The sequence below is a fragment of the Pelodiscus sinensis genome, chromosome 1 (assembly GCF_052426305.1).
Source record: "Pelodiscus sinensis isolate ZL-2025 chromosome 1, ASM5242630v1, whole genome shotgun sequence".
Taxonomy (NCBI): Eukaryota; Metazoa; Chordata; order Testudines; family Trionychidae; genus Pelodiscus; species Pelodiscus sinensis.
The window spans coordinates 357,328,028-357,352,973 of record NC_143052.1 but is presented as its reverse complement, the minus strand read 5'-3'; the positions used below and the strand labels follow the sequence as shown (position 1 = coordinate 357,352,973).

Here is a 24,946-nt window from a genome sequence, read left to right as displayed (position 1 = left end):
GCAGGAAGGAGTGAAAGAGGCAGGGACACAATGGACGAGATGGGTTAAAGGAAGGGCCCTTGAGAAAGAAGCACGCCAGGACACAGGGCCTGGGGCAAAAGGTGGGTGAGGGAGCAGAGTCCTGGGCACCAACTGCAACAATGAGAAGGGCCGTAACCCTGAGAATTACAGAGCTGTACACAGCCTGGTTCCGCCGTGGGACACCCTGACCCAGCACCGTAAGGGAAGGGCCCAACATCGGTCTGACTGCAAAGGACGTGATTCAAGGAAGAGGGCCCAGAACCATCTTACCAACCAATGAAGCAAGGAGCTTGGTCTGAGAGCCAGAGTCCTAGGAGAAAACTTTAGACTATTTCCGGGTAATGAGCCAGAGCAGCCGGCCCGAGATCTGTTTGGTCTTCAGCCCGTAGATGATGGGGTTTAGCATGGGGGGCAGCAAGAGGTACATGCTGCCAATGAGAACATGGACATGCAGGGGAAAGTTCTGTCCAAAACGGTACATGAGGGAGGAGAAAAGCGTTGGGATATAAAAGACTATGATGACACTGATGTGTGAGCCACAGGTCAAAAAAGTCTTGAGCCGGGCTTCCTTTGTGGGGAGTCTGAAGATGGCCCTGAGGATCTGCATGTAGGAAACGGCAATAAATATCGCATCCAGACCCAAGACACAGAACAACCCAAAGAGCCCATAGTAACTACTGACGCGGGTGTCGCCACAGGCCAATCTCACCACACTTATGTGTGTGCAATAGGGCTGAGCGATGATGTTGGTTTTGCAGTATGACCACTGCCTCACCAGGAAGGGGTAAGGCAGGGACTCCATGCAACTGCGCAGCACCACGGCCAGGCCAATCTTGGCCACCACAGGGTGTGTCAGGATGGTGGAATGTCTCAGGGGATGGCAGATGGCCACGTACCGATCCAACGCCATGGCGGCCAATATCCCAGACTCAATAGCTGCAAACCAGTGAATGAAGAACAGCTGGGTGAGGCAAGCACTGAACTTGATCTCCCTGGAATTGAACCAGAAGATTGAGAGCATTTTGGGCAGGGTAGATGTGGTAAGAACCAGGTCGGTGACAGCCAGCATGCAGAGGAAATAGTACATGGGCTCATGGAGGCTTGGCTCTGTCTTCACAATGAACAGGATGGTGAAGTTCCCCAAGACAGCTATGGCATACATGGTGGTGAAGGGGATGGAGATCCAGACATGGATCATCTCCAGACCAGGAATGCCCTGCAGGATGAAGGTGGAGGGGTTGGTGAACTCGGTTGTGTTGGAATCTGACATGGAGTTAGGAAGACAGCATTCAAGTTGGAGGCAGAACGATAGCTTCTACATCAACAATGTCTTCCTTTACATGTCCAGGATATAGGGTGATGATCACAGCACCTGGATAGAGAGATGATGTTAACAGGAGACATCACATGCTCTACCAGATGCCCCTTTCATTGGTGAAGCACATTGGTTTATAGACTCCTAGGGCTGGAAGAGTCCTTAGGAATCATTAATCCAACCCTCTGCTAAAAGCTATAGATAGAAAAGTCACTTCCATTATTTAGAGAAATTAATAATTAACCACTGGCCCTACTAATGAAAAGTCCATATTTTATGTGTCAATAATTCCTAAACATAGAATCCGCTGGTTGGAAGAGACCTCAGGAGTGAAGGAGTCCCGCCCACTGCCCAGTGCAGGACCATGCTCAGCATAATGGTGTGGGAAAATTTAATGGTGTGATGTTGAGAGTCTCTGGGTTACCTTAAATGGAGTAAAAAACAGCAGTGATGTCATGCTAGGGGTCAACTACAGAGCACCTACCCGGTAGAAGAGGTGGACGAGGCTTTTTTAAAACAACTCACAAAATAATCCAAAGCGCAGGATTTGGTGGTGATGGGGGACGTCAACTATCCAGACATATGCTGGGAAACTAACACAGCAGGGCAGAGACTATCCAATAAGTTCTTGGACTGCACTGAAGAAAATTCTTTTATTTCAGAAGGTTGAAAAATCTCCTGGGGAGAAGCTGTTCTAGATTTGATTTTAATAAATAGGGAAGAGCTGGTGGAGAATTTGAAAGTGGAAGGCAGCTTGGGTGAAAGTGAATGGTGGAAGGGAGAACAGTAAAATAGAGACAATGGATTTCAGGAAGGCAGATTTGAGAAAACTCAGGGAGCTGGTAGGTAAGGTCCCATGGGAAGCAAGATTAAGGGGGAAAACAACTGAAGAGAGTTGGCAGTTTTTCAAAGGGACATTATTAAGGACCCACAAACAAGCTATTCTTCTGCGTAGGATGGATAGAAAGAATGGCAAAATAATGCCTTGGCTTAAGCAGGAGATCTTGCATGATCTAAAAATAAAAAAGTAGTCTCATAAAAAGTGGTAAGAAGGAGAAATTACAAAGGATGAATATAAGCAAACAATATGGGTATGCAGGGGCAAGATTAGAAAGGCAAAGGCCCAAAATGAGCTCAAACTAGCTGCAGATATAAAGGGAAACAAGAAGACTTTCTAGAAATATATTAGAAGCAAGAGGAAGACCAAGGTCAGGGTAGGCCCACTGGTCAGTGGGGAGGGAGAAACAGAAACAGGAACCTTGGCAGAGGTGCTTACTGATTTCTTTGTTTCAGTCTTCACCAAGAAGTCTGATGATCAAGCAATGCCTAACATAGTGAATGCTAGTGGGAATGGAGTAGATTTAGAAGATAAAATAAAAAAAGAACAAGTTAACAATCACTTAGAAAAGTTAGATGTCTGCAAGTCAGCAGGGCCCGATAAAATGCATCCTCGAATGCTCAAGGAGCTGACAGAGGAGGTATCTGAGCCTTTAGCCACTATTTTTGAAAAATCATGGAAGACAGGAGAAATTCCAGAAGACTGGAAAAGGACAAATCTAGTGCCCATCTATAAAAATGGGAATAAGAACAACCCAGGAAACTACAGACCAGTCAGTTTAACTTCTGGGCCAGGAAAGATAATAGAGCAGGCAATTAAGTAATTCATCTGCAAACACCTGGAAGATAATAAGGTGATAGGGAACAGCCAGCATGGATTCGTAAAGAACAAATCATGTCAAACCGATGTGATAGCTTTCTTTGATAGGATAACGAGTCTTGTGGATAAGGTAGAGGTGGTGGACATGGTATATACCTAGACTTTAGTAAGGCATTTGATACGGTCTCACATGATAATATTATCAATAAACTAGGCAAATACAACTTAGATGGGGTTACTATAAGGTGGGTGTGTAACTATCTGGATAACAATTCTCAGAGAATAGTTATTAACCGTTCACAATCCTGCTGGAAGGGCATAACAAGTGGGGTTCCGCAGGGGTCTGTTTTGGGACCAGTTCTGTTCAATATCTTCAACAATGATTTAGATATTGGCATAGAGAGTACACTTATTAAGTTTGGAGATGATACCAAGCTGGGTGGGGTTGCAAGTGATTTGAAGGAAACATTCAAAATTCAAAAAGATCTGGACAAACTAGAGAAATGGTCAGAGGTAAACAGGATGAAGTTTAATAAAGACAAATGCAAAGTGTTCCACTTAGGAAGGAACAATCCATTTCACACATACAGAATGGGAAGCGACTGTCTAGGAAGGAGAACAGCAGAAAGGGATCTAGGGGTTATAGCGGACCACAAGCTAAATATGAGTCAACAGAGTGACACTATTGCAAAAAAACAAACATGATTCTAGGATGCATTAACAGGAGTGTTATGAGCAAGAAGTTATTCTTCCACTCTGCACTGATTAGGCCTCAGTTGGAGTATTATGTCCAGTTCTGGGCACCGCATTTCAAGAAAGATGTGGAGAAATTGGAGAAGTCCAGAGAAGAGCAACGAGAATGATTAAAAGTCCAGAGTGCATGAGCTATGAAGGACGACTGAAGGAATTGGGCTTGTTTAGTTTGCAAAAGAGCAGATTGAGAGGGGACATGAGAGCAGTTTTCTGGTATCTAAAAAGGTGTCACAAGGAGGAGGGAGAAAATTTTTTCTCCTTGGCCTCTGAGGATAGAACAAGAAGGAATTGGCCTAAGTTGCAGCAAGGGAGGCTCAGGTTGGAGTTAAGGAAAAACTTCCTACCTGTCAGGGTTGTTAAACACTGGAATAAATTGCCTAGGGAGTTTGTGGAATCTCCCTCTCTGGAGATATTTAAGAGCTGGTTGGATAGACACCTGTCAAGGAGGGTCTTGATCCTCTGTGAGGACTCGTTGACCTCTCGAAGACCCTTCCAGTTCTTATGATCTATGATTCTATGAATAGCCACAAGAGCAGAACAGGAATGTGGACACTTCATTGCCTCATTGTTCCTTAATGAAAGAAAAACCAGGATTGAGATTTCATGCTGTACAGAGTTCCCCAGTTACTTGGTAGTTCAAAATGTGAGAATGGGAAAAAAACACAAATCTTTGACAAGTGCTTGGAGAAACTTGCTTACTAGAATACACTTCAGGAAACACTCCTGTCTGTCACTGGAAAGAATGTCCAAAGCAAAGACACCTTTCATATACCCATGTGCTGTTCAAACATGCAGAGCACTATTGCAACCACTGTAACATGCTTTGTTCAACATCTTTATTAATGACCTAGATGAAGGGATGGATTACACCCTCAGCAAGTTCATAGATGACACTAATCTAGGGGGAGAGGTAGATACGCTGGAGGGCAGGGATAGGGTCCAAAGTGACCTAGACAAAGTGGAGAATTGGACCAAAAGAAACGTGGTGAGATTCAACTAGGATAAATGCAGAGTCCTGCACTTGGGGCGGAAGAATCCCAAGCGTTGTTACAGGCTGAGGACTGACTGGCTAAGAAGCAGTTCAGTAGAAAAGGACCTGGGGGTTACAGAGGATGAGAAGCTGGAGATGAGTCAATAGGGCGCCCTTGTAGCCAAAAAGGCTAAGGGAATATTAGTTTCTATTAGGAGGAGCATTTTCAGCAGATCCAGAGAAGTGATTATTCCCCTTTATTCAGCATTGGTGAGGCCACATCTGGAGTATTGCATCCAACTCGGGGGCCCCACTATGGAAAAGATGTGGATGCATTGGAGAGGGTCCAGTGGAGGGCAACCAAAATGATGAGGGGGCTGGAGCACATGATGTACGAGGAAAGGCTGAGGCAGTTGTGTTTGTTTAGTCTGCAGAAGAGAAGAGTGAGGGGGGATTTGGCAGAATCCTTCAACTTCCTAAAGTGGGGTCCCAAAGAGGAGGCTGTTCTCAGTGGTGACATATGGCAGGACAAGGAGCAATGGTCTCAAGTCACGATGGGGAAAATCTAGGTTGGATATCAGGAAAAACTACTTTACTAAGAGGGTAGGGATGCACTGGGATGGGTTCCCTAGGGAGATGGTGGAATCTCCATCCCTAGAGGTGTTATGCTCCACCTTGACCAAGCCCTGGCTAGGCTGATCGTATTGGGGCTTGTCCTGCTTTGCACACGGAGCTGGACTTGGTGACTCCTGAGCTCTCTTCCAACCCTACGCTTCTATCAATCAGTGACTGCTGAGAATATCAATAAAGGGTGAATTAATCAGAGACAGGGCTACTTGCAGCCCAAGATTGAGGATCCTCCACTGTAAGGCACAGAACCAGTCCCAGAGAGCACGTCTATGCCCCACACCCACTAACAAGAAGCCATAAAGGCAATTTCCTCCACCACTCCAGGTCACCTGTATCACCACCAGCGACTCTCGGGGTACATCTGGACTACATCCCTTTTTTGGAAAAGGGATGTAAGTTAGATGTATCAAAATTGCTAATGAAGCAGGGATTTAAATATCTCGTGCTTCATTAGCATAAACATGGCTGCCGTTTCTTTTCGGCTTGAAGCTTTGTCGGACAAAAGCAGCAGCCTAGAGGCTGATTGTTCACTAAAGAAAGCCTTTTCCAATAGATCCCTTATGCCTCGTAAAACGAGGTATACAGGATCTACCGGAAAAGGCTTTCTTTAGTGAACAATCAGCCTCTAGACTGCCGCTTTTCTCTGACAAAGCTCCATGCTGAAAAAAAGTGGCGTCCATTTTATGCTAATAAAGTGCAGGGTATGTAAATCCCCGCTTCATTATCAATTTCGACCTGCCTAATCTGCATCCCTCTGCCGGCAGAGGGGTGCTGTCTAGACACACCCTCCTTGTGCAGATAAGTGGTTACAAAAACCATTCTCACTAGACAAAATGGTTCTTCTGATCCCAAAGCACCAACCACAGAATCTTACCAAAAACATGCTGTAGCCAAACCTTTACAATCTAAAACCTAAAGCATTGTGTTCAGAAAGAAAGAAAGAAAGAAAGAAAGAAAGAAAGAAAGAAAGAAAGAAAGAAAGAAAGAAAGAAAGAAAGAAAGAAAGAAAGAAAGAAACTGAAAATTGTTGACGGAATCTAGTATCAGAGGGGTAGCCGTGTTAGTCTGAATCTGCAAAAGCGACGAAGAGTCCTGTGGCACCTTATAGACTAACTGAAGTGTAGGAGCATAAGCTTTCGTGGGCAAAGACCCACTTCGTCAGATGCATGTCACACATGTTGACGGAATCTGTTACACACACAAGCTGCAAAGTTCTTGACACAGGCTTGTAGCAGGGATGCAATAAACAGCTGGCTTATGTCATGGCTCTGGAACGGCTGGGATGGGTTACAGAACTTCGTACAGAGCTGTAATGAAAGTTCATGTTTGGTTGTTTCAGGGAACCAGGCAGATTCATCGGACTTCTCCCTCCCCCCCCCCCCAAGGCTCCCACTATCCAACGGATAACTACCCTGACAGGAAACGCGCCCTGCACAGATTTGGTAGAGCAGCGGCCAAGTGGACTGAAACCGGGCTACGTGACAGATCTCAGAAAGCCGCTGTCAATGGGCAGTGGGCAACGACTGTGTCTAATGTTAGCTCAGCGGGTCAGCGTGGGTCATGTGGCCTCACAGAGACTGGGGGGACAATACGCAGGGCTGGAATATTGGTGCAGAAAGGGCCCGGCTGGCTCAGGAAGTACGGGCCGGGGAAAAGGGAGGAGGTTTTCCCTTCTATATTAAACACACAGGCGCTTGCTCTGTGGCTGAGATGTAACTAGGACACAGCCTTGCTGAGAGCCGCTGGCGACCCAAACAAGACAGGGAAGGCAGAGAAGGATCCACTACATCCCTGGAGCCGGGAGAAAATGGGTCTGGCCCACGTTGGTCCAGTGAGAAGCCTCCATCTCTGTGTTTAACAGCGAGAGCCCTGAGGTGCCAGAGGAGAAGGGGCAGTCTCTGTGCATTTCACACAGCCGGCTCCTCCGCTCTGTGTTTATGTCTCACTCCAAGGGCTTGTCGCATCCCTGTGACTTCAGGCTGCCTGAGGCTCCAGGGCCGTTCTCTCTCAGGGTGACCTGAGCAAACTATGGGCCAGGGGCTCAGAATGGCACTTTGTACAGCTCATCCAGGAACACCTGTCACCCCGAAGAGTCCCTGGTGCCCCTGACACGCAGCCACCTCAGGGCTGGAGGTGTCGCCGTGGGTGGGCCGGGCTGCAGAGAAGAGAGGGGAGCTCCTCAGCAAGAGATTCTTACCTGGGAGTCCTGAGATGGACGCGTCTTCCTCAGGCAGGCGTGTGCCCCTCCCCTCAGCCCGGCATCTGCAGCAGCTTCCTCTGCTGAGAGCCGAGGCAGGGTGGGCGCTGGTTATAGCACGGATCCGGACAGCCCGGTGGGGTTTGCTCAGACACTGGGGAGAAGTGGGACCTGAATGTAAACCAGTTGGAGACCAGCCTGTCTGTGCCCCTGGGCTATTTACCCAGCTGTAGGCACAACGAGTAATTAAGGGACCGTCCCAAGGGAGAAGAGATCTCTTGGGCTCTGGGCTGAGTCATGGAGTAATTGTCTGCACTGAGCATTTGTGTGTTTTTAAGTGTTACCCATTAAGATAAAATAGCAATGTGTTACTTGTAGCTCTTCCTGGGGTGTAAGTGCCAAGAAGGAGCGTTCTTCCTTCGACCTCCTGCTGTGTAGACAGTGCCAAAACCCGAACTAAGCTATTTTGACTTAACCTACACAATTGACCTAGCTCAAGTTGCCTAACTTAATTTGACCTCCGCTCTACTGTGTAGATACCCCTGAGAGATCAAACAAACTCACCATCTAAGACATGGGACATGCACCAACAGTGGCTCTCCCTGGGTGATGACACAGGCAGGCTCACAAATTCCTGAGGCAGCAACTCCATCTGCACTGCAGGCCCTTTTCTCCTTCCTCGTCCAATGTCCTTTGTCCCCCAGAGCTGAGTTGTCGGGGGTGCAGATAAGTGATGACGTTGCAGGAGAAAAATCAAATAACTCCAATTGTGTCTAAGGGGGGACTGTGGAGGAAATCAAAACTCTCTAAAAGAAAACTGCTGTAAGGGTTAAAAGTTTCCAGGCCTCTCTCCCTGTAACAGAGAGAAATCATCTTAACTCTAATCAAGACCCTTACAATGCCTCCTATCTCAACTTCATGGAGACTCCTAGTCTGTCACAAGTTGTCATGTAAACCCTTATCTTTGTCAGTTTGCCTTGTAGACTCCTCACTCAGGTTCTCATGTGCCTTTGTTCTGTAAAACTTACTTCTAGCACTTCTGGTGTGAACAGAAACATCTCAGAGTACTTCTGCTGAATAGTGATAGAAATGTAGCCGTGTTAGTCTGGGGTAGCTGAAGCAAAATGCAGGACAATGTAGCACTTTAAAGACTAACAAGATGGTTTATTAGGTGATGAGCTTTCGTGGGCCAGACCCACTTCCTCAGATCAAATAGTGGAAGAAAATAGTCACAACCATATATACCAAAGGATACAATTTAAAAAAATGAACACATATGAAAAGGACAAATCACATTTCAGAACAGGAGAGGGATGCAGGGGGGGGGGGGGGAGGAAGGAAGGTAAGTGTCTGTGAATTAATGATATTAGAGGTGGAGAGAGTGGGATGTTTGTGAGTTAATGGTATTACAGGTGATAATTGGGGAAGCTATCTTGGTAATGGGTAAGATAGTTCGAGTGTTTGTTCATTCCTTTTTGGAGAGTGTCGAATTTTAACATGAATGACAGTTCAGAGGATTCCCTTTCAAGTGCATTTACCTTCCTTCTCCCCCCCCCCCCCCCGCATTCCCCTCCTGTTCTGAAATGTGATTTGTCCTTTTCATATGTGTTCTTTTTTTTTAATTGTATCCTTTGGTATATATGGTTGTGACTATTTTCTTCCACTATTTGATCTGAGGAAGTGGGTCTGGCCCACGAAAGCTCATCATCTAATAAACCATCTTGTTAGTCTTTAAAGTGCTACATTGTCCTGTATTTTACTTCTGCTGAGACTTTGATGTTAAAGAAAACAATCAACAACAAATCTGTCTGAACATACTGTATAAAGAATCCCTGAAACTGTCTCTCAGGGCTGCTGCTGCTCTCACTCTGGTAGCTGTCAGCCTGCATGCATGCATAATAAAGTTTTCCTTCTAGATTTCTCTCCTGCCTCACTGCTTTGTCCTCCAGCCTCAGATCCTTCTGGGGACTCTGTACCCCAGGGGAGTGAGATTTCCCCAACAATGTCACTCCCCATCTTCTACCGTCTGTGCCAGCTGGCTGGAAATTCTGTTCTTGAGGCAGAAGGGTTCCACCCTCTTTGGCCAAACCTTCTCCATTTTCTCCAAGATCCCTCTGAGGCGGCTTCTTTCCGTCTTCCCTGCATGACGCTGGTACTGTCCAGCAATGGCGTTGTCCTACCTTCTTAGCTGGTTGGAGTGTTCCCAGGCTCACGGAAGAGATTTACTCACTACCAGCTGGGGCGGTCACATGACTTCCTAAGACCAAGCACAGCTAAGAATTAAGACCAAAAACCTTTTTACATATGATTTGATTTGCCCAGTTTTTGAGAGGTCCCAGCATTGGAAACACCCTTGATCGCTTCCTTCACATATTTAAACCACAAAACATTCTGCATGTCTCATGTCTAACTTTACACACCAGAATGATACACACAGCAAAATAAGATACAGAGATCCAGCGGATTATGGCATGAAGATTGATAAATTACCTGAAGCAAAGCACCTTTGAGCTGTGTATATTTGGGCACATCTAGACTACATGGCTCCGTAGACGGAGCCATGTAGATTAGGGTGGTAGGCAAAGGGAAATGAAGTAGCAATTTAAATAATCGCCGCTTCATTTAAATTAAAATGGCTGCCACACTGTGCTGATCAGCTGTTTGGCGGCACAGCACCGTAGTGTGGACGCACCGTGGTCGACATCAAGGGCATTTCTCAACCTCCTCATTATGCTTCAGTAACTTGCTCAGAGAAAGATCTCCTACTCAGGTCTCTGAGCTGGCTTCTTTGTCTGGTTGCTAGGAAGCGTCACCAGCTCCTTGGCTTTGAACAGGGCAGTCTCACTGAGAAGGGGACCTGACTTTGCCCTTTGACTTTGGGTCATGAACCCAAAACTGTCCCATTCCTCTGGGGCTATCCAGGCAGACAGGTTCCTGGCCAGGCTGAATAAGCTCCTGTCCCAACCCTGGAGCAGAGGGAGTCCAGCTGCAGCAGGGATGGAGGTGGGTAAGATCCAGCCAGTAACAGGAGGAGGGGAGTAGAACAGAAATGGTCAAGGGTTTGGTGATAGTGGAGGAAGGGGCAGAACTGGCTAGAACACAAGGGACTACGTGGGGCAGAGGAGGGCCCTTGGGGAAAGAATCAGGCCAGGACACAGGACCTGGGGGAATAGGTGGATGGGGGAAGAACCCAGAGCACCAGCTGCCAACAATGAGAAAGGTAGTTACCCTGTGAGTTACAGAGCCGTACACAGACTGATTCCTCAACTGGTCACCTCACCTGGCACAGTAAGGTCAGGAAAGTATGCAGCATCGGTCTGACTGCAAAGGACGTGATTCGGGGAAGGGGGCCCAGCACTGTATTATCAGCCAGTGAAGGAAGGAGCGTGGCCTGAGATTCAGTGCCGAAGGAAAAAACTTTAGACTATTTATGGGCAATGAGCCTGAGCAGCCGGCCCCGTATTTGTTTGGTCTTCACCCCATAGATGATGGGGTTTAGCATGGGGGGCAGCAGGAGGTATGTGTTGCCAAATAGAACATTGACATGCAGGGGAAAATTCTGTCCAAAACGGGACATGAGGGACGAGATGGCACTTGGGATGTAAAAGATTATGATGGCGCAGAGGTGGGAGCCACAAGTCCAAAAAGTCTTGAGTCGGGCCTCCTTTGTGGGGAGTCTGAAGATGACCCTGAGGATCTGAATGTAGGAAATGGCAATAAACACCACATCCAGACCCAACACACAGAACAGCACAAAGAGCCCGTAGTAACTACTGATGCTGGTGTCGCCACAGGCCAGCTGTACCACGGCGATGTGCACACAGTACGGTGCATTGATGCTGATGGTCCTGCAATATGGCCATCGCCTCGCCAGGAAGGGATAGGGCAGTGTCTCCATGCTACTGCGCAGCACCACGGCCAGGATAACCTTGGCCACCAAAGGAGTTGTCAGGATGGCAGAATATCTTAAAGGATGGCAGATGGCCACATAACGATCCAAAGCCATGGCTGCCAATATCCCAGACTCGATCGCTGTGAAGCAGTGAATGAAGAACATCTGGGTGAGACAGACATTGAAATCAATCTCCCTGGAATTGAACCAGAAGATGCTCAGCATTTTGGGCACGGTGGATGTAGCCAGAACCAGGTCAGTGATGGCCAACATGCAGAGGAAATAGTACATGGGCTCATGGAGGCTCAGCTCATTCTTCACAATGAACATGATGGTGAGGTTCCCCAAGAGGGCTATGACATAGATGACACAGAAGGGGATGGAGATCCAGACATGGGCTGCCTCCAGACCAGGAACGCCCAGCAGGATGAAGGTGGAGGGGTTGGTGAAGTCGGTGGTGTTGGAATATGACATGGAGTGGAAGAGAAAGTGTCCAATCCTAAGGCAGAATGGTTTTTCCTGCATCTACTGTATGTTCCCCTGACTTCCTTTATATTCCCAGGCTCCAGGGGGATGGTGACAGTACCTGGATGGAGAGACGTTGTTAACAGGGTACATCACATCTCTGGAGACTCTTGTCATGGGTGAAGTACATTCCCTGCTCCTTGCACAGAGAAAAGACATTTCCATTATTCAGAGAAATGAATCATTATCCACCGATACTACTAAGGGGAATTCCGTATTTTACGAGTCAATATTTCCTATACAGAATCGTGTGGGAAAATGTAATAGTTGCTAGTGGGAAACAGGACTGTGGATACATGTTTTCCTCATCGCCCCTTATGGAAAAGAAAACCAGAATAGAGATTCCTGTCGTACGGATTCTCTATTGACCTGGCTGCTCAAAGTACGAGAACGGGGGGGGGAGGGGCGGGGGGGAATTAAAATCTTTAACAGGACAAGTGCCATAGGAAACTTCCCAACTAGAAGACACCTCAGGGGAAAGTCCTGACCAAACTGATAGCAACTCTATTGAAATAGTGCCCAAAGCAAAGAAAAGCTTCAGATACCTGTGATGTTATTCGATTGTAATTGGAACAGGAAAAGGGCTATTTCAGCCATAAACTTGCACAAAGCATGCCAAGTGAGATAGAATCATAGAATCATAGAATAATAGGACTGGAAGGGACCTCAAGAGTCCATCCCCCCGCCCTCAAGGCAGGACCAAGCTCCACCTACACCATCCCTGACAGATGTCTATCTAACCTGTTCTTAAATATCTCCAGAGAGGGAGATTCCACCACCTCCCTTGGCAATTTATTCCAATATTTGACCACCCTGACAGTTAGGAATTTTTTCCTAATGTCCAATCTAAACCTCCCCTGCTGCCCTTTAAGCCCATTACTCCTTGTCCTGTCCTCAGAAACCAAAAGGAACAAATTTTCTCCTTCCTCCTTGTGACACCCTTTTAGATATTTGAAAACCGCTATCATGTCCCCCGTTAATCTTCTTTTTTCCAAACTAAACAAGACCAGTTCATGAAGCCTGGCTTCATAGGTCATGTTCTCTAGACCTTTAATCATTCTTGTCGCTCTTCTCTGTACCCTTTCCAATTTCTCCACATCTTTCTTGACATGTGGCGTCCAGAACTGGACACAGTACTCCAGCTGAGGCCTAACTAGTGCAGAGTAGAGCGGCAGAATGACTTCACGAGTTTTGCTTACAACACACCTGTTGATACAACCTAGAATCATATTTGCTTTTTTTGCAACAGCATCACACTGTTGACTCATATTCAACTTGTGGTCCACTATGACCCCTTGATCCCTTTCTGCCATGCTCCTTCTTAGACAGTCGCTTCCCATCTTGTATGTATGGAACTGATTGTTCCTTCCTAAGTGGAGCACTTTGCATTTCTCTTTATTAAACCTCATCCTGTTTACCTCTGACCATTTCTTTAACTTGCTAAGGTCATTTTGAATTATGTCCCTATCCTCCAAAGAAGTTGCAACCCCACCCAGTTTGGTATTATCTGCAAACTTAATAAGCGTACTCTCTATCCCAATATCTAAGTCATTGATGAAGATATTGAACAGTACGGGTCCCAAAGCAGACCCTTGAGGAACTCCACTTGTTATCCCTTTCCAGCAGGATTTAGAACCGTTAACAACAACTCTCTGACTACGGTTATCCAGCCAGTTATGCACCCACCTTATCGTGGCCCTATCTAAGTTATATTTGCCTTGTTTATCAATAAGAATATCATGTGAGACCGTATCAAATGCCTTACTAAAGTCTAGGTATATGACATCCACCGCTTCTCCCTTATCCACAAGGCTCGTTATCTTATCAAAGAAAGCTATCAGATTAGTTTGGCATGACTTGTTCTTCACAAACCCATGCTGGCTATTCTCTATCACTTTATTATCTTCCAAGTGTTTGCATATGATTTCCTTAATTACCTGATCCATTACCTTCCCTGGGACAGACGTCTATAAAAAGCTAATGCTTTTCTGGTTATGGTTGTACTCTTTGGCTGTGTCTAGACTGGCAAGTTTTTCCGCAAAATTAGCTGCTTTTCCGGAAAATCTTGCCAGCTGTCTACACTGGCCGCTTGAATTTCCGGAAAAGCACTGACGATCATCAGTGCTTTTCCGGAAATACTATGCTGCTCCCGTTTGGGCAAAAGTCTTTTTCCGAAAGACTTTTGCACAAAAGGGCCAATGTAGACAGAATAGTACTGTTTTCCGCAAAAAAGTCCCGATCGTGAAAATGGTGATCGGGGCTTTTTTGCGGAAAAATGCATCTAGATTGGCCACGGACGCTTTTCCGCAAAAAGTGCTTTTCCGGAAAAGCGTCCTGCCAATCTAGACGCGCTATTCCGAAAATGCTTTTAACCGAAAACTTTTCTGTTAAAAGCATTTCCGGAAAATTATGCCAGTCTAGACGTAGCCTTTGTGTTTGTACATATTTTTGTGACTATATATACCTCCAGACCAGTGGCACCACTATGGGCACCCACATGGCCCTACAATATGCCAACATTTTTATGGCTGACCTAGAAAAATGCTTCCTCAGCTCTGGTCTACTCACACCCCTTCTCTACCTATGCTACATTGATGAGATCATCATCTGGATCCATGGGAAGGAGACCTGGAAGAATTCAGACATCTTTTGCGGAAGAGCAGACGCGCTTTTTCAGAAGCCCTGTCCTCTTTATACCATGAGGAAGAAGGGCGCATCTGAAAGAGGGTTTTCTTCTGAAATTTGACCCAGTGAATATGAGCCAAATTTTGGAAAAGCCTCTTCCCACAAAACTATCAGAAAAAGGAACTCAAATTGCAGAGTGTACCCTTTTCCAATAAAAATCGGCAGTCCAGACATAGCCACAGAGAATACCGGGGAATATGGGAAAGGTTCAGAAGCTAAAATAGGAAACATGAGGATTACCTGTTGTGTTCCCTCCCTCTAGAGCATCTAGTATTGGTCACTGTGAGCAGACAAGACACTGGGCTACATGGACTGTTGGCTGTTCTTATATTCTTAACAAGGTTAACACTATGTAGACAACTTGGATGTCTTCAAGTCACTGGGGCCTGTTGAAATGCATCCGAGAACATTCAAGGAACTGACTGAGGAGATATTTAAGTCACTAGGTATTATCGTTGAAAATCATGGCAGATGTTAGAGATTCCAGAAAATTGGAACACGTCATGTTGAGTGCCCATCTATAAAAAGGGAATTAAAGACAACTCAGGGATTTGCAGACGAATTAGCTGAACTTCTGCACCAGGAAAGATAATGGAGGAAATATTTAGGAATCCATTTACAAACACTGAGAAATTACTAAGTGTACAAGTTGTGGTCAGCACAGATTGGTCAAGAACAGATCTTGTCAAACTAGCCTGAAAGCTTTTGTTTGACAGGGTAACAAGCCTTGTGGCTGGGGAGAAATGGAAGACGTGTGATTCTATAGCCCACTGCCTCGGTACTTTCCACTCCATTTCTTCTCATGAAGAGGGTTTTACCCACGAAAGATAAATCTGTTAGTTTCTACAGGTCAGGAAACAGCCACCCGTCATCTACTACCTAACACCAGAGCCCTGACATGCCAGAGGGGGAGGGGCAGTCTCTGAGCATTCACACACAGCCGGCTCCTCCGCTCTGTGCTCACATCTCACTGCAAGGGCTGGTCGCACCCCCGGGAGGTCAGGCTGCCTGAGGCTTCAGGGCCATTCTCTCTCAGGGTGACTAGAGCTAACTATGGGCCAGGGGCTCAGAATGGCACCTTGTACGGCTCATCCAGGAACACCTGTCACCCCAAAGGGTCCCCGGTGTCCCTAACATGCAGCCACCTCAGAGGTGGAGGCATCACCGGGGGTGGGCCAGGCTGCAGAGAAGAGAGGGGAGCTCCTCAGCAAGAGATTCTTACCTAGGAGTCCTGAGATGGACACGTCTTCGTCCGGCAGGTGCTTGCCACACCCCTCAGCCTGGCATCTGCAGCAGCTTCCTCTGGTGAGAGCCGAGGCAGGGTGGGTGCTGGTTATAACACGGCTCTGGGTATTCCAGTTGGGTTTGCTCAGATGCTGGGGAGAAGTGGGACCTGAATGTAAACCGGCTGGAGACCAGCCTGTCTGTGCCCCTGGGCTATTTACCCAGATGTAAGCATAACGAGTAATTAAGGGACCTTCCCAAGGAAGAGGAGATCTCTTGGGCTCTGGGCTGAGACATGGAGTAATTGTCTGCTCTGTGAATTTGTGTATTTTTAATAATTTTACTCATTAAAAAAATAGCAATGAGTAACGTGCAGCTCTCCCTAGGGTCTGATTCCCTCTAAGTGCCGAGAAGGGATGGGTAGATGATAGACACAGAGCTAGAGACAAAAAACTGACAGGAGACCCAACGCTTCCTCCAGGCACATGGGGCTCTCATTAAGATGTCACATAACAGTAATGCTCATCAGTAACACCCATAATCCTGTGCAGCCCCTCGCGTTGAAGGCTCTTAAGAATCCTTGGTAATGTCAGTATGGGTATGTCTACACTACAAAGTTAATTCGAATTAACAGCCATTAGTTTGAATTAACTTTGATAGGCGCTACACAGGCAAACCGCCAGTTCGAACATAATTTGAACTAGCGGAGCACTTAATTCGAACTAGGTAAACCTCATTCCACGAGGAGTAACGCCTAGTTCGAATTAAGGAGTTCGAATTAAGGGCTGTGTAGCCACTTAATTCAAACTAGTTGGAGGCTAGCCCTCCCCAGCTTGCCCTGGTGGCCGCTCTGGGTCAAACCAGGGAAACTCTTCTGCCCCGCTCCCAGCCCCGGAGCCCTTAAAGGGGCACGGTCTGGCTATGGTGCTTGTGCCAGGTGCAAGCCTGCCAGCACCCAGCCAACAGACCCTGCACCTGGCATGGCACAAGCCAGCCACCCGCTGCCACCCAGCCCTCCGCCTCTTCCTGGGACCAGGCTGGCGGCTCCCAGGAGCCTGCCTGGGGCTGCAAGTGTCGGGCGCCCGCCTGTTCTAGTGCGGAGATCGTGGACCTCATTCAGGTTTGGGGGGAGGCCTCCAATGTCCACGACCTCCGCACTAGTCACAGGAAAGTGGCCGTCTAGGGCAGAATAGCTGCCAGTCTGGCCACCAAATGCCACATGCAAACTCAGGAGCAGGTTTGCATGAAAATCAAGGTGGTCCAGTGAGACCCCCACCCTAAGCCCTGAGCTTAGAACATAAGAACATAAAAAACGGCCATACTGGGTCAGACCAAAGGTCCATCTAGCCCAGTAGCCTGTCTGCCAACAGCAGCCAACACAAGCTACCCCAGAGGGGCTGGACCGAAGACAATGACCAAACCATTTGTCTCGTGCCATCCATCTCCAGCCTTCCAGAAACAGAGGCCAGGGACACCATTTCTGCCCCCTGGCTGATAGCACTCCATGGACCCAACCTCCATGACTTTATCTTACTTCTCTTTAAACTCTGTTATAGTTCTAGTCTTCACAGCCTCCTGCAGCAAGGAGTTCCACAAGTTGACTATTTGCTTTGTGAAGAAGAATTTTCTGATATTAGTTTGAAGCCTGCTACCAATTCATTTCATTTGGTGTCCTCTAGTCCTTCTGTTATGGGAACTAATGAAGAACTTTTCTTCATGCACCCTCTCCACACCACTCATGATTTATAGACCTCTATCATATCCCCCCCTCAGTCTCCTCTTTTCTAAGCTGAAAAGTCCCCGTCTCTTTAGCCTCTCTTCATATGGGACCTGTTCCAAACCCCTAATCATTGTAGTTGCCCTTTTCTGAACCCTTTCCAAGGCCAAAACATCTCTTTTGAGGTGAGAAGACCACATCTGTACACAGTACTGAAGATATGGTGTACCATAGTTTTATACTTCCCCTCCTCCTTCTTCCCCTGGATTCTCCGTTCCAGCTCCCTCCTCCCAGGTTTCCCCCTCCCCTCTCCCACCCTCTCTCTTCCCCTCTCCCACCTCCTTTTCCCAGTCTCCCCAGAGGTTAATCCCCCTAAGTTTTGTTAAATAAAGAGAGTTTCTATTTTTGAACACACGTGTCCTTTATTTTTTACATCAGCAAGGGGTCTAGGGAGAGGTAAGTGGAAGGAGGTGAGGGAAGAATGGGGTACGAGCCCCTGATGGAGAGGACTAGGGTGTTTCTGCAGGTTCCTTGGGGTGGAAGCTCTCCTGCAGGGTCTCCTGGATCCTGACAACCTCCTGATTGACCCCCCCGGATGACAGCCTGTGGCAAGTGCAGCCGGGCTGATGGCCGAGTGTTGTGATGTGCTGAGTGTAGAAACTCAGGGCACTCCAAGCCAGGACTGCTTTGCCGTCCCTCATCGAGGTAAACAAGCATGCGGGGAACCCTGAGAACTGTCTGTCCGGGGTGGGGTTCGGGTCCCTTTAAGCACAGCCCTCGGCTAGCCTGAGGCAGCAGCTCCACGCTCTAAGTCCTAACCTGATGCCCTGCCAGCACTGCTTCCGGCCAGCCTTAACTTCGGTTCAGGGTCTACTCAATGTGGACATGCTAGTTCGAATTAGCAAAACGCTAATTCGAATTAGTTTTTAGGTCTAGATGCACTAGTTCGAATTAGCTTAGTTCAAATTAACTAATTCAAATTAAGTTAGTTCAAATTAGTGCTGTAATGTAGACATACCCTTCGTCAGTATGAACATCGCCCCATTCTACAGATAGGAAAAGTGAGGCAGAGAGGGATGTGAATTAACCAAGAGTAGCACAAAATGTAGATTTTCGTATTGGTTAGTAATGGTTTTAAGACTATAAGCATGATGCATTATGTTTTCATATACAATGACTTGCTTATAAGTTCTGTAGCTACTATTTCTCTCTCTGTCTCCCATGATTAGATAATACAAAAGGAAAAACTATGGAGCACTTTAAAGACTAACAAGATGGTTCATTAGATGATGAGCTTTCGTGGGCCAGACCCACTTCCTCAGATCAAATAGTGGAAGATATTGGCACAACCATATATACCTTGCCAATGTAGACACAGCCAGTGTGTTGCCTTTAAATAAAATTAAAATAAATTAAATAAATAAATGTAGATTGCCTATCTCCTAGACCTGGAAGGTCATCAAGTCCAGCCCCCTGCCTTCACAGCAGGACCAAGAACCATCCCTGACAAACTTTTTCCCCAAGTCCCCTCCACAAGGATTGAACTCACAACCCTGGGTTTAGCAGGTCAATGCTCAAACCACTGAGCCATCCCTTTTCCCCTGAAAAATATCCCGTGTGCTTCTTATAAGCAGAACAGCAGATCACCAAGAGAAAAAGTGGCTGGACACAGAGAGAATCCAGGATCCCTGCCTTCCCCAGGCTCTGCCACTCCTGGCTGGAGGGAAATGGACTCCCACGCCCGCGGGGATTGGTGTTTGGGCAGGAGGAAGGAGAAAGGCTGGATAAGGGACCATCTGAGGTTCACAGAACTGGCTGAGCTTTGTGAGCTCCCTGCTCCTGAGAGGTGGGAACTTCCCAACCTCATGTCTGCTCCCACCCAGAGACCTGCCAACTGACCACAGCCAGGAGGGTCACTTGATAGGACCAGAGGGTCACTTGATAGGACCAGACATAGAACATGCAGCTCCTACAGGGTGTTCCTGTGGGGGAGGGCAGCCAGGACCTGTCTCCCCTCCCATGATGCTGCTGTGGGATAATGGGCCCTGTAGGCCGGTCAGAGGCTGGGTTACTGTTTGCATTGGCTGTTTCCTCACTCCGGAACAGTTATTGTCACTGAAGAAGCAGGAAAGGTGTCAGGACACCACTGACTGCGACAGTGAGAGGCCGAGTTAGTGTTTCCATCGGACGTTTCCTCCCTGCCCTCCCCATCTTGTGCTGCCTCTTCCTATGGAGCAGCTGCTGGGAACAAGGAGCATTGAAAAGGAGGCTCATGCAGCCCTCCCCAGCCCTCTGTACCACTCCCATCCCCGGGAGCTGGGGCCCATTTCTCCAGGGATCTCCAGCTCTGTACTCGCTCCACTGCGATGCGTCCCCCCCACAGGCTGTGGGAGGGAGCCGGGCAGCAGCTGCGGCCGTACCAGCCCCACGACTTTGGAGCAGCCTCCAGCCCTGTCTGTGAAGCTCCCTCTGCCCAGCAACCCCCCAGACAGGCTCACATGGAGCTGGGTGCAGTTTGCGGCTGGATGGGGCTGGCCAGGGACTGGGTTTTTTCTGGGTGACTGACCAGACTCATGTGCCCTGCCTCTGGCCCAGCCGGAGCAGCTCTCAGGGGCTGTGACACACAGACCACCCCTCACGATGGCCACTTCATATCAGCCCTGTGACAGGGGACAGTCACTGTAGACCCCTGGGGGGGGGGGGGGGGATTGTCAGGTTGCGCACCACACCGTCCAGAACAGATTCCCACACCCGGGCCAGCAGGATGACCCGCCACCTGGAGGAGTACCACCAGCAGCACCTGGCATTATATGCTAGGCAGGTCCGCTGCCAGGAGCACTGGGTGGAGGAAGACCTGCAGCTGCAGCGGGAGGGATTGCAGGAGCTGCTGGACCAGGGCTGTGCCATACGAGATCACCTGCAGACCCTGGTTCAGAGATTGGTGCCTGCTCCCGCTCCAGCTCCTGTGGCCCCCCAGCTATTGCTCCTTCTCCCACTCCTGCTCCCCCTCTCACTTCTTCAGCTCCCTCTGCCCCCCTCATCCCACCCATTGCTCCCCCTCCCACCACAGAGATGCTGAGGCCCCTGAACGCTCAGTGCTGCACGACAAGAGGGCCAGCAAGACCCCAATACTGAGTTTCTCCTCCCCCTTCTTCCTCTTGCCTCCCCCTTCCAGCTCCCTCCTCCCAGGTGTCTCCCTCCCCTCTCCCACCCTTTCTTCTCTCCTCTCTCACCTCCTTTCCCAAGTCTCACCAGGGTTTCATTCCCCCCCTCCCAGTTTTATGAAATAAACAGAGTTTGTGTTTCTGAAAATACGAGTATTTTATTTGACATCAGGAAGGGGTGGCTAGGGAGGGGTAAGTGGAAGGACGTGAGGGAGGAATTGGGCACGAGCCCCCAGTGGGGCAGACCAGGGTGGCTCTTAGTGCTCCTCAGGGTGGACGCTCTCCCGCAGGGCCTCCTGGATAGTGACAGCCCCCCCGATGGTCATCCCAGATAGCAGCCTCCAGAAGGTGCAGCCAGGCTAATAGCAACGCATCCACAAGACGCACCGGAGTGCCAGGGGCAGCTCTGGCTCCATGTTGCAGAGTGTTGTGTTGACTCAAGTGAGGGCAACCAGAGCACTCTGGGACACAAATGCTTTGCTGTCCTGCAGCGAGGCTGGCAAGAACCGGCTGGTTGGGGAGTGTGTGTGTGTGTGTGTGTGTGTGTGTGTGTGTGTGTGTGTGTGTGTGTGTGTGTGTGTGTGTGTGTGTGTGTGTGTGTGTGTGTGTCCCTTTAAGCACAAGCCTCAGGTAGCCTCAGGCAACAGCCGCGCAAAGACACTCCTGACCCGATGCCCTATCCCTGACCTGGTTCCAGCCAGCCTTAAATCCGAATCAGGGTCCGCTCAGTGTGGACGCGGCATTTCAAATTAGGAAAACGCTAACTGGAAATTCATTTTGTGTGTAGATGTATTAATTTGAATTAACTATTTCGAATTAAGATATCTCAAATTAATGCTATAGTGTAGACATACCCTCATCTATGTGTATGTGTGTGAGAGAGTGCACACGCCCTACAGTACTACTCATTGGTTCTTTAAAGTTACAGACTAAGGGTATGTCTAGACTACTGAGCTTTCCTGGGATATCGAACGTATCCTGGAAAAGCTCTGCCACATCTAAGGAATGTGTCTGCTTTTCTGAAAAAAAAATCAGAAAAGTAGATGCCTTTTTTGGCATCCCTGGAAACCTCATTTTACGAGGAAGAACGGATGTTCCAAAAGAGGGTCGGGGTCTCTGAAGGCAGGGGAGAGCAGTAGGGTCATTAATCCTGACTGTCCCATTCATCTGGGGCCATCCAAGCAGGAAGGTTCCTGGTCAGGTGGCAGAAGTTCCTGTCCCAACCCTGGAAAAGAGGGAGTTCAAATGAAGCAGGAATGGAGTTGGGGAAGATCCAGCCAGTGTCAGGAGGAGGGGAGTAGAACAGAAATGGTGAAGAGCTGGGGGATGGTGGGGGAAGAGGTGTCACATTACTGAATTGGAGGGAAGCAGCCAGATTGCTGCTGCACCCGTACGTGGGGGTGTTGGCCCCAGAAATTGGTATGAAAGGGAGCCATGTGGGGTATTGAATGGGAGATTATTGTTTGTTGATCTTATGTACGCTATTTATGTGAGTGTATAATGTCTGTGTGTGTAGGTAGGAATCTGTAATCTGTGTGGAAGCTGAATATTTCTGTGAATGTGGTTGAACATTGCTATGGACAGGCTGAGTAGTGAATCCCTGTGGAACAATGGCCCTTGACGGCCCAAGGACACACCTAAAGCAGGAGGGCGGAGACCCAAGAGCTGCCAGCAGAGAGAGGCTGAGGACCAGAAGAGGCCAGGAAGGGGGTATAAAGAGGCCATGTGGTCGGTGCCATTTTGTTCTCCGCTCAGCACTTCATCCCAGAGGCAGCACTGCAGGGATCGAAGAGCCCGGAAGACCTGTGGACCCATCCTGATCGTAGGATGTGCAATAAGAACTTTTAAACCAGCAGCTGCAACATCTCTGCTAGAGCCTGCATCGAGGACTGGGAGATTCGGTGCATGTAACGTACTGTACTTTAATAACCTTACTCTCAGGCTTTTCTTTCTTGTAATAATAAACCTTTAAATGTTAGATGCTAAAGGATTGGCCCAGCGTGATTTGTGGGTAAGGTCCAGAGAGTAAATTGACCAGGGATCTGTGGCTGGTTTCTTGGAACCGGACAGAACTTGTTCGGGGTTGGTGGGGTTGGGTGCTAGGACCCCCCACCTGTGTATGAGGCCCGGGGCCATCTGGGGCACGGATATTGCTGGGGAGTCGGAGGGGTTTTGCTTGTGGGGCTTCAGGCAGGCAGCTGAAGCGCTCTGTGGGACTGGTTTGTGGCCTGTATGGAAACGTCACCAGTCGGGGGCGCTGTAAGGAGCCCCGGATTTGAGCAATTCGCCCTGAGCGGACGCCCTCAGCTGTGCCCAGACACGGCCCGGACCGTCACAGTGGCGTAGTCGGCAGGATCCACAGATCTTGGTCAATTGAGCTTTGGGATCAGGACCCCACGCTGTCTAAATTTGATTTTTAGTACTGAGAGTGCGGTTGGTTAAAGGGCAGTCGAAATGAATCAGCAGCGCCCATATGAGAGCCTGAGCAGAGAGGCTCTGAAGGATTTGTGCTCACAGAGGGGCATTGGCTTCCTACAGAAGACTACTAAGCAGCAGCTGACAATTTTGCTGCTGCAGGACGACCTGCGGGCCAAGGGGTGGCCCCCACCCGAGGCTACAGATGCGATTACGGAGGAAATCAAGAGGCAACAGGCAGCGAGAGAAAGGGAGCTAGAACACGAGAGGGCCCTGGCAGAGATACGTGCAAAGGCGGAGAGAGAGGCCCACGCACGGCGCATGGAGGAGAGGGCGGCGGAGGAGAGTTCCCAGCGGCGCCAACTCCAGATACTGGAGGCACAACAAAGGGTCCAGCAACCTGCGAGCCCAGCCCCGCTTGCCAACAAGAGTTGGGAGAGGATCTGTCCCGTCTACAGCGATAATGACGATATCGAGGAGTTTTTGGCCACGTTCGAGCGCATCTGCAACGTGAACCAGATCCCAGACGAGCAGCGCATGCCTGTCCTGATGACCAAACTGACTGGCAAGGCCAGGGAGGTATTCAATGACATGGGGGAGGAGGAAGCATTGGACTACGGGCGGTTTAAGGACTATGCACTGAGGCGGTTCAGGGTTACCCCTGAATCCCACCGGGTTAAGTTCAGGAGTTTCAGGATGTCCAATGATTGTTCTTATGTGGAATGTGCCCATAAGCTGATGGGCTTTGTTAAAAGGTGGGTGATGGGGGCAAAAGTAAACGGGGATTATGAGAAACTGCTGGATTTGGTCACCCTGGAGCAGTTTCTGAATGTGGTGCCTGACGAGGTCAGGGCGGCTGTGTGTGATCGAGAGCCCGAATCGGTCCTACGGGCTGCAGAGATTGCAGATGCCCACACCCAGAACAGGGCGCGGGATGGGCACAGACCCGGGGGGAAGACTCGGCTCCTATCCCCCCAGTCTAAACGGAGGGAGGGGTTCAGGAGCAGACCCGGCCCAGAATCCATCGAGGGGATGCGGAGGAGCCCCGAGAGCAGGGGTGCCCCCCTCAGGGATAGGCAAGCCAAGTGCTATCACTGTGGCCGATCTGGCCATATAAGGCCTGACTGTCCAGACCTAAGGAGCGGCCCCAGGCTGGGGGCTCCCAGCCGTTCTATAAGCACCAATTCAATTCCAGTGTGCACGCAGGCTGGGCTCTTGGACCCCAGCGAGACCCCTGACACCGCCCTGAGTCCAGATGTGAGTGATGCAGTAGCTAATGTTAACAATGTAACCTGCGGAGGAGTGAGGGGGGGCAGTGAGCTCACCCAGTATGTCAGGACGGAGGCGTGGAAGGGCAGTGAGAAGTTTATGGGGGAGGCGAAGGTCAATGGAGTTAGATGCAGTGGCTGGCGAGACACTGGCTCGGACATCACAATAGTCAAGGGGCACCTGGTGAGACCGGAGGACGTGGTGCCCGGGGACAGTATAACCATAGTGGCCTTGTCGGAGTACTCGGTGAGCCTGCCTGTAGCTAGAGTCCATCTTGAGTGGGGGGACTTCAGCGGGCAGGTGTTGGTGGCTGTCCGGGACTTGATTCCCGCGGATGTCTTGGTGGGGAACGACCTAGCGGAGGTGCCCAGCCAGGTTAATGTGGTGACCAGGTCACAGAAGGAATATGGGGGTGAAGCCGATGCCCCGGCAGGTATCAGCGGGGTGGAGGGAGATCAGGCCCAGAGTGTGCCCCAGGCGGGGGAGGTTGAGAGGGCGCCCGAGGGGGCGGA

The 24,946-nt window shown here is 49.0% G+C and overlaps 2 protein-coding genes across 2 annotated transcripts; both read right to left on the bottom strand.

The window, feature by feature from the left end:
• Nucleotides 1-349: 349 nt before the first annotated feature.
• On the bottom strand, nucleotides 350-1,291 carry LOC102451235 (olfactory receptor 52R1-like). Its single transcript, XM_006113773.5, has one exon. It carries the CDS (start codon nucleotides 1,289-1,291, stop codon nucleotides 350-352), a length of 942 nt encoding a protein of 313 aa, XP_006113835.5.
• Nucleotides 1,292-10,967: 9,676 nt separating this feature from the next.
• LOC142818332 (olfactory receptor 52R1-like) lies at nucleotides 10,968-11,909 on the bottom strand. The gene has a single exon (XM_089777322.1). The coding sequence runs from the start codon at nucleotides 11,907-11,909 to the stop codon at nucleotides 10,968-10,970; it is 942 nt and encodes a 313-aa protein (XP_089633448.1).
• Nucleotides 11,910-24,946: the final 13,037 nt, after the last annotated feature.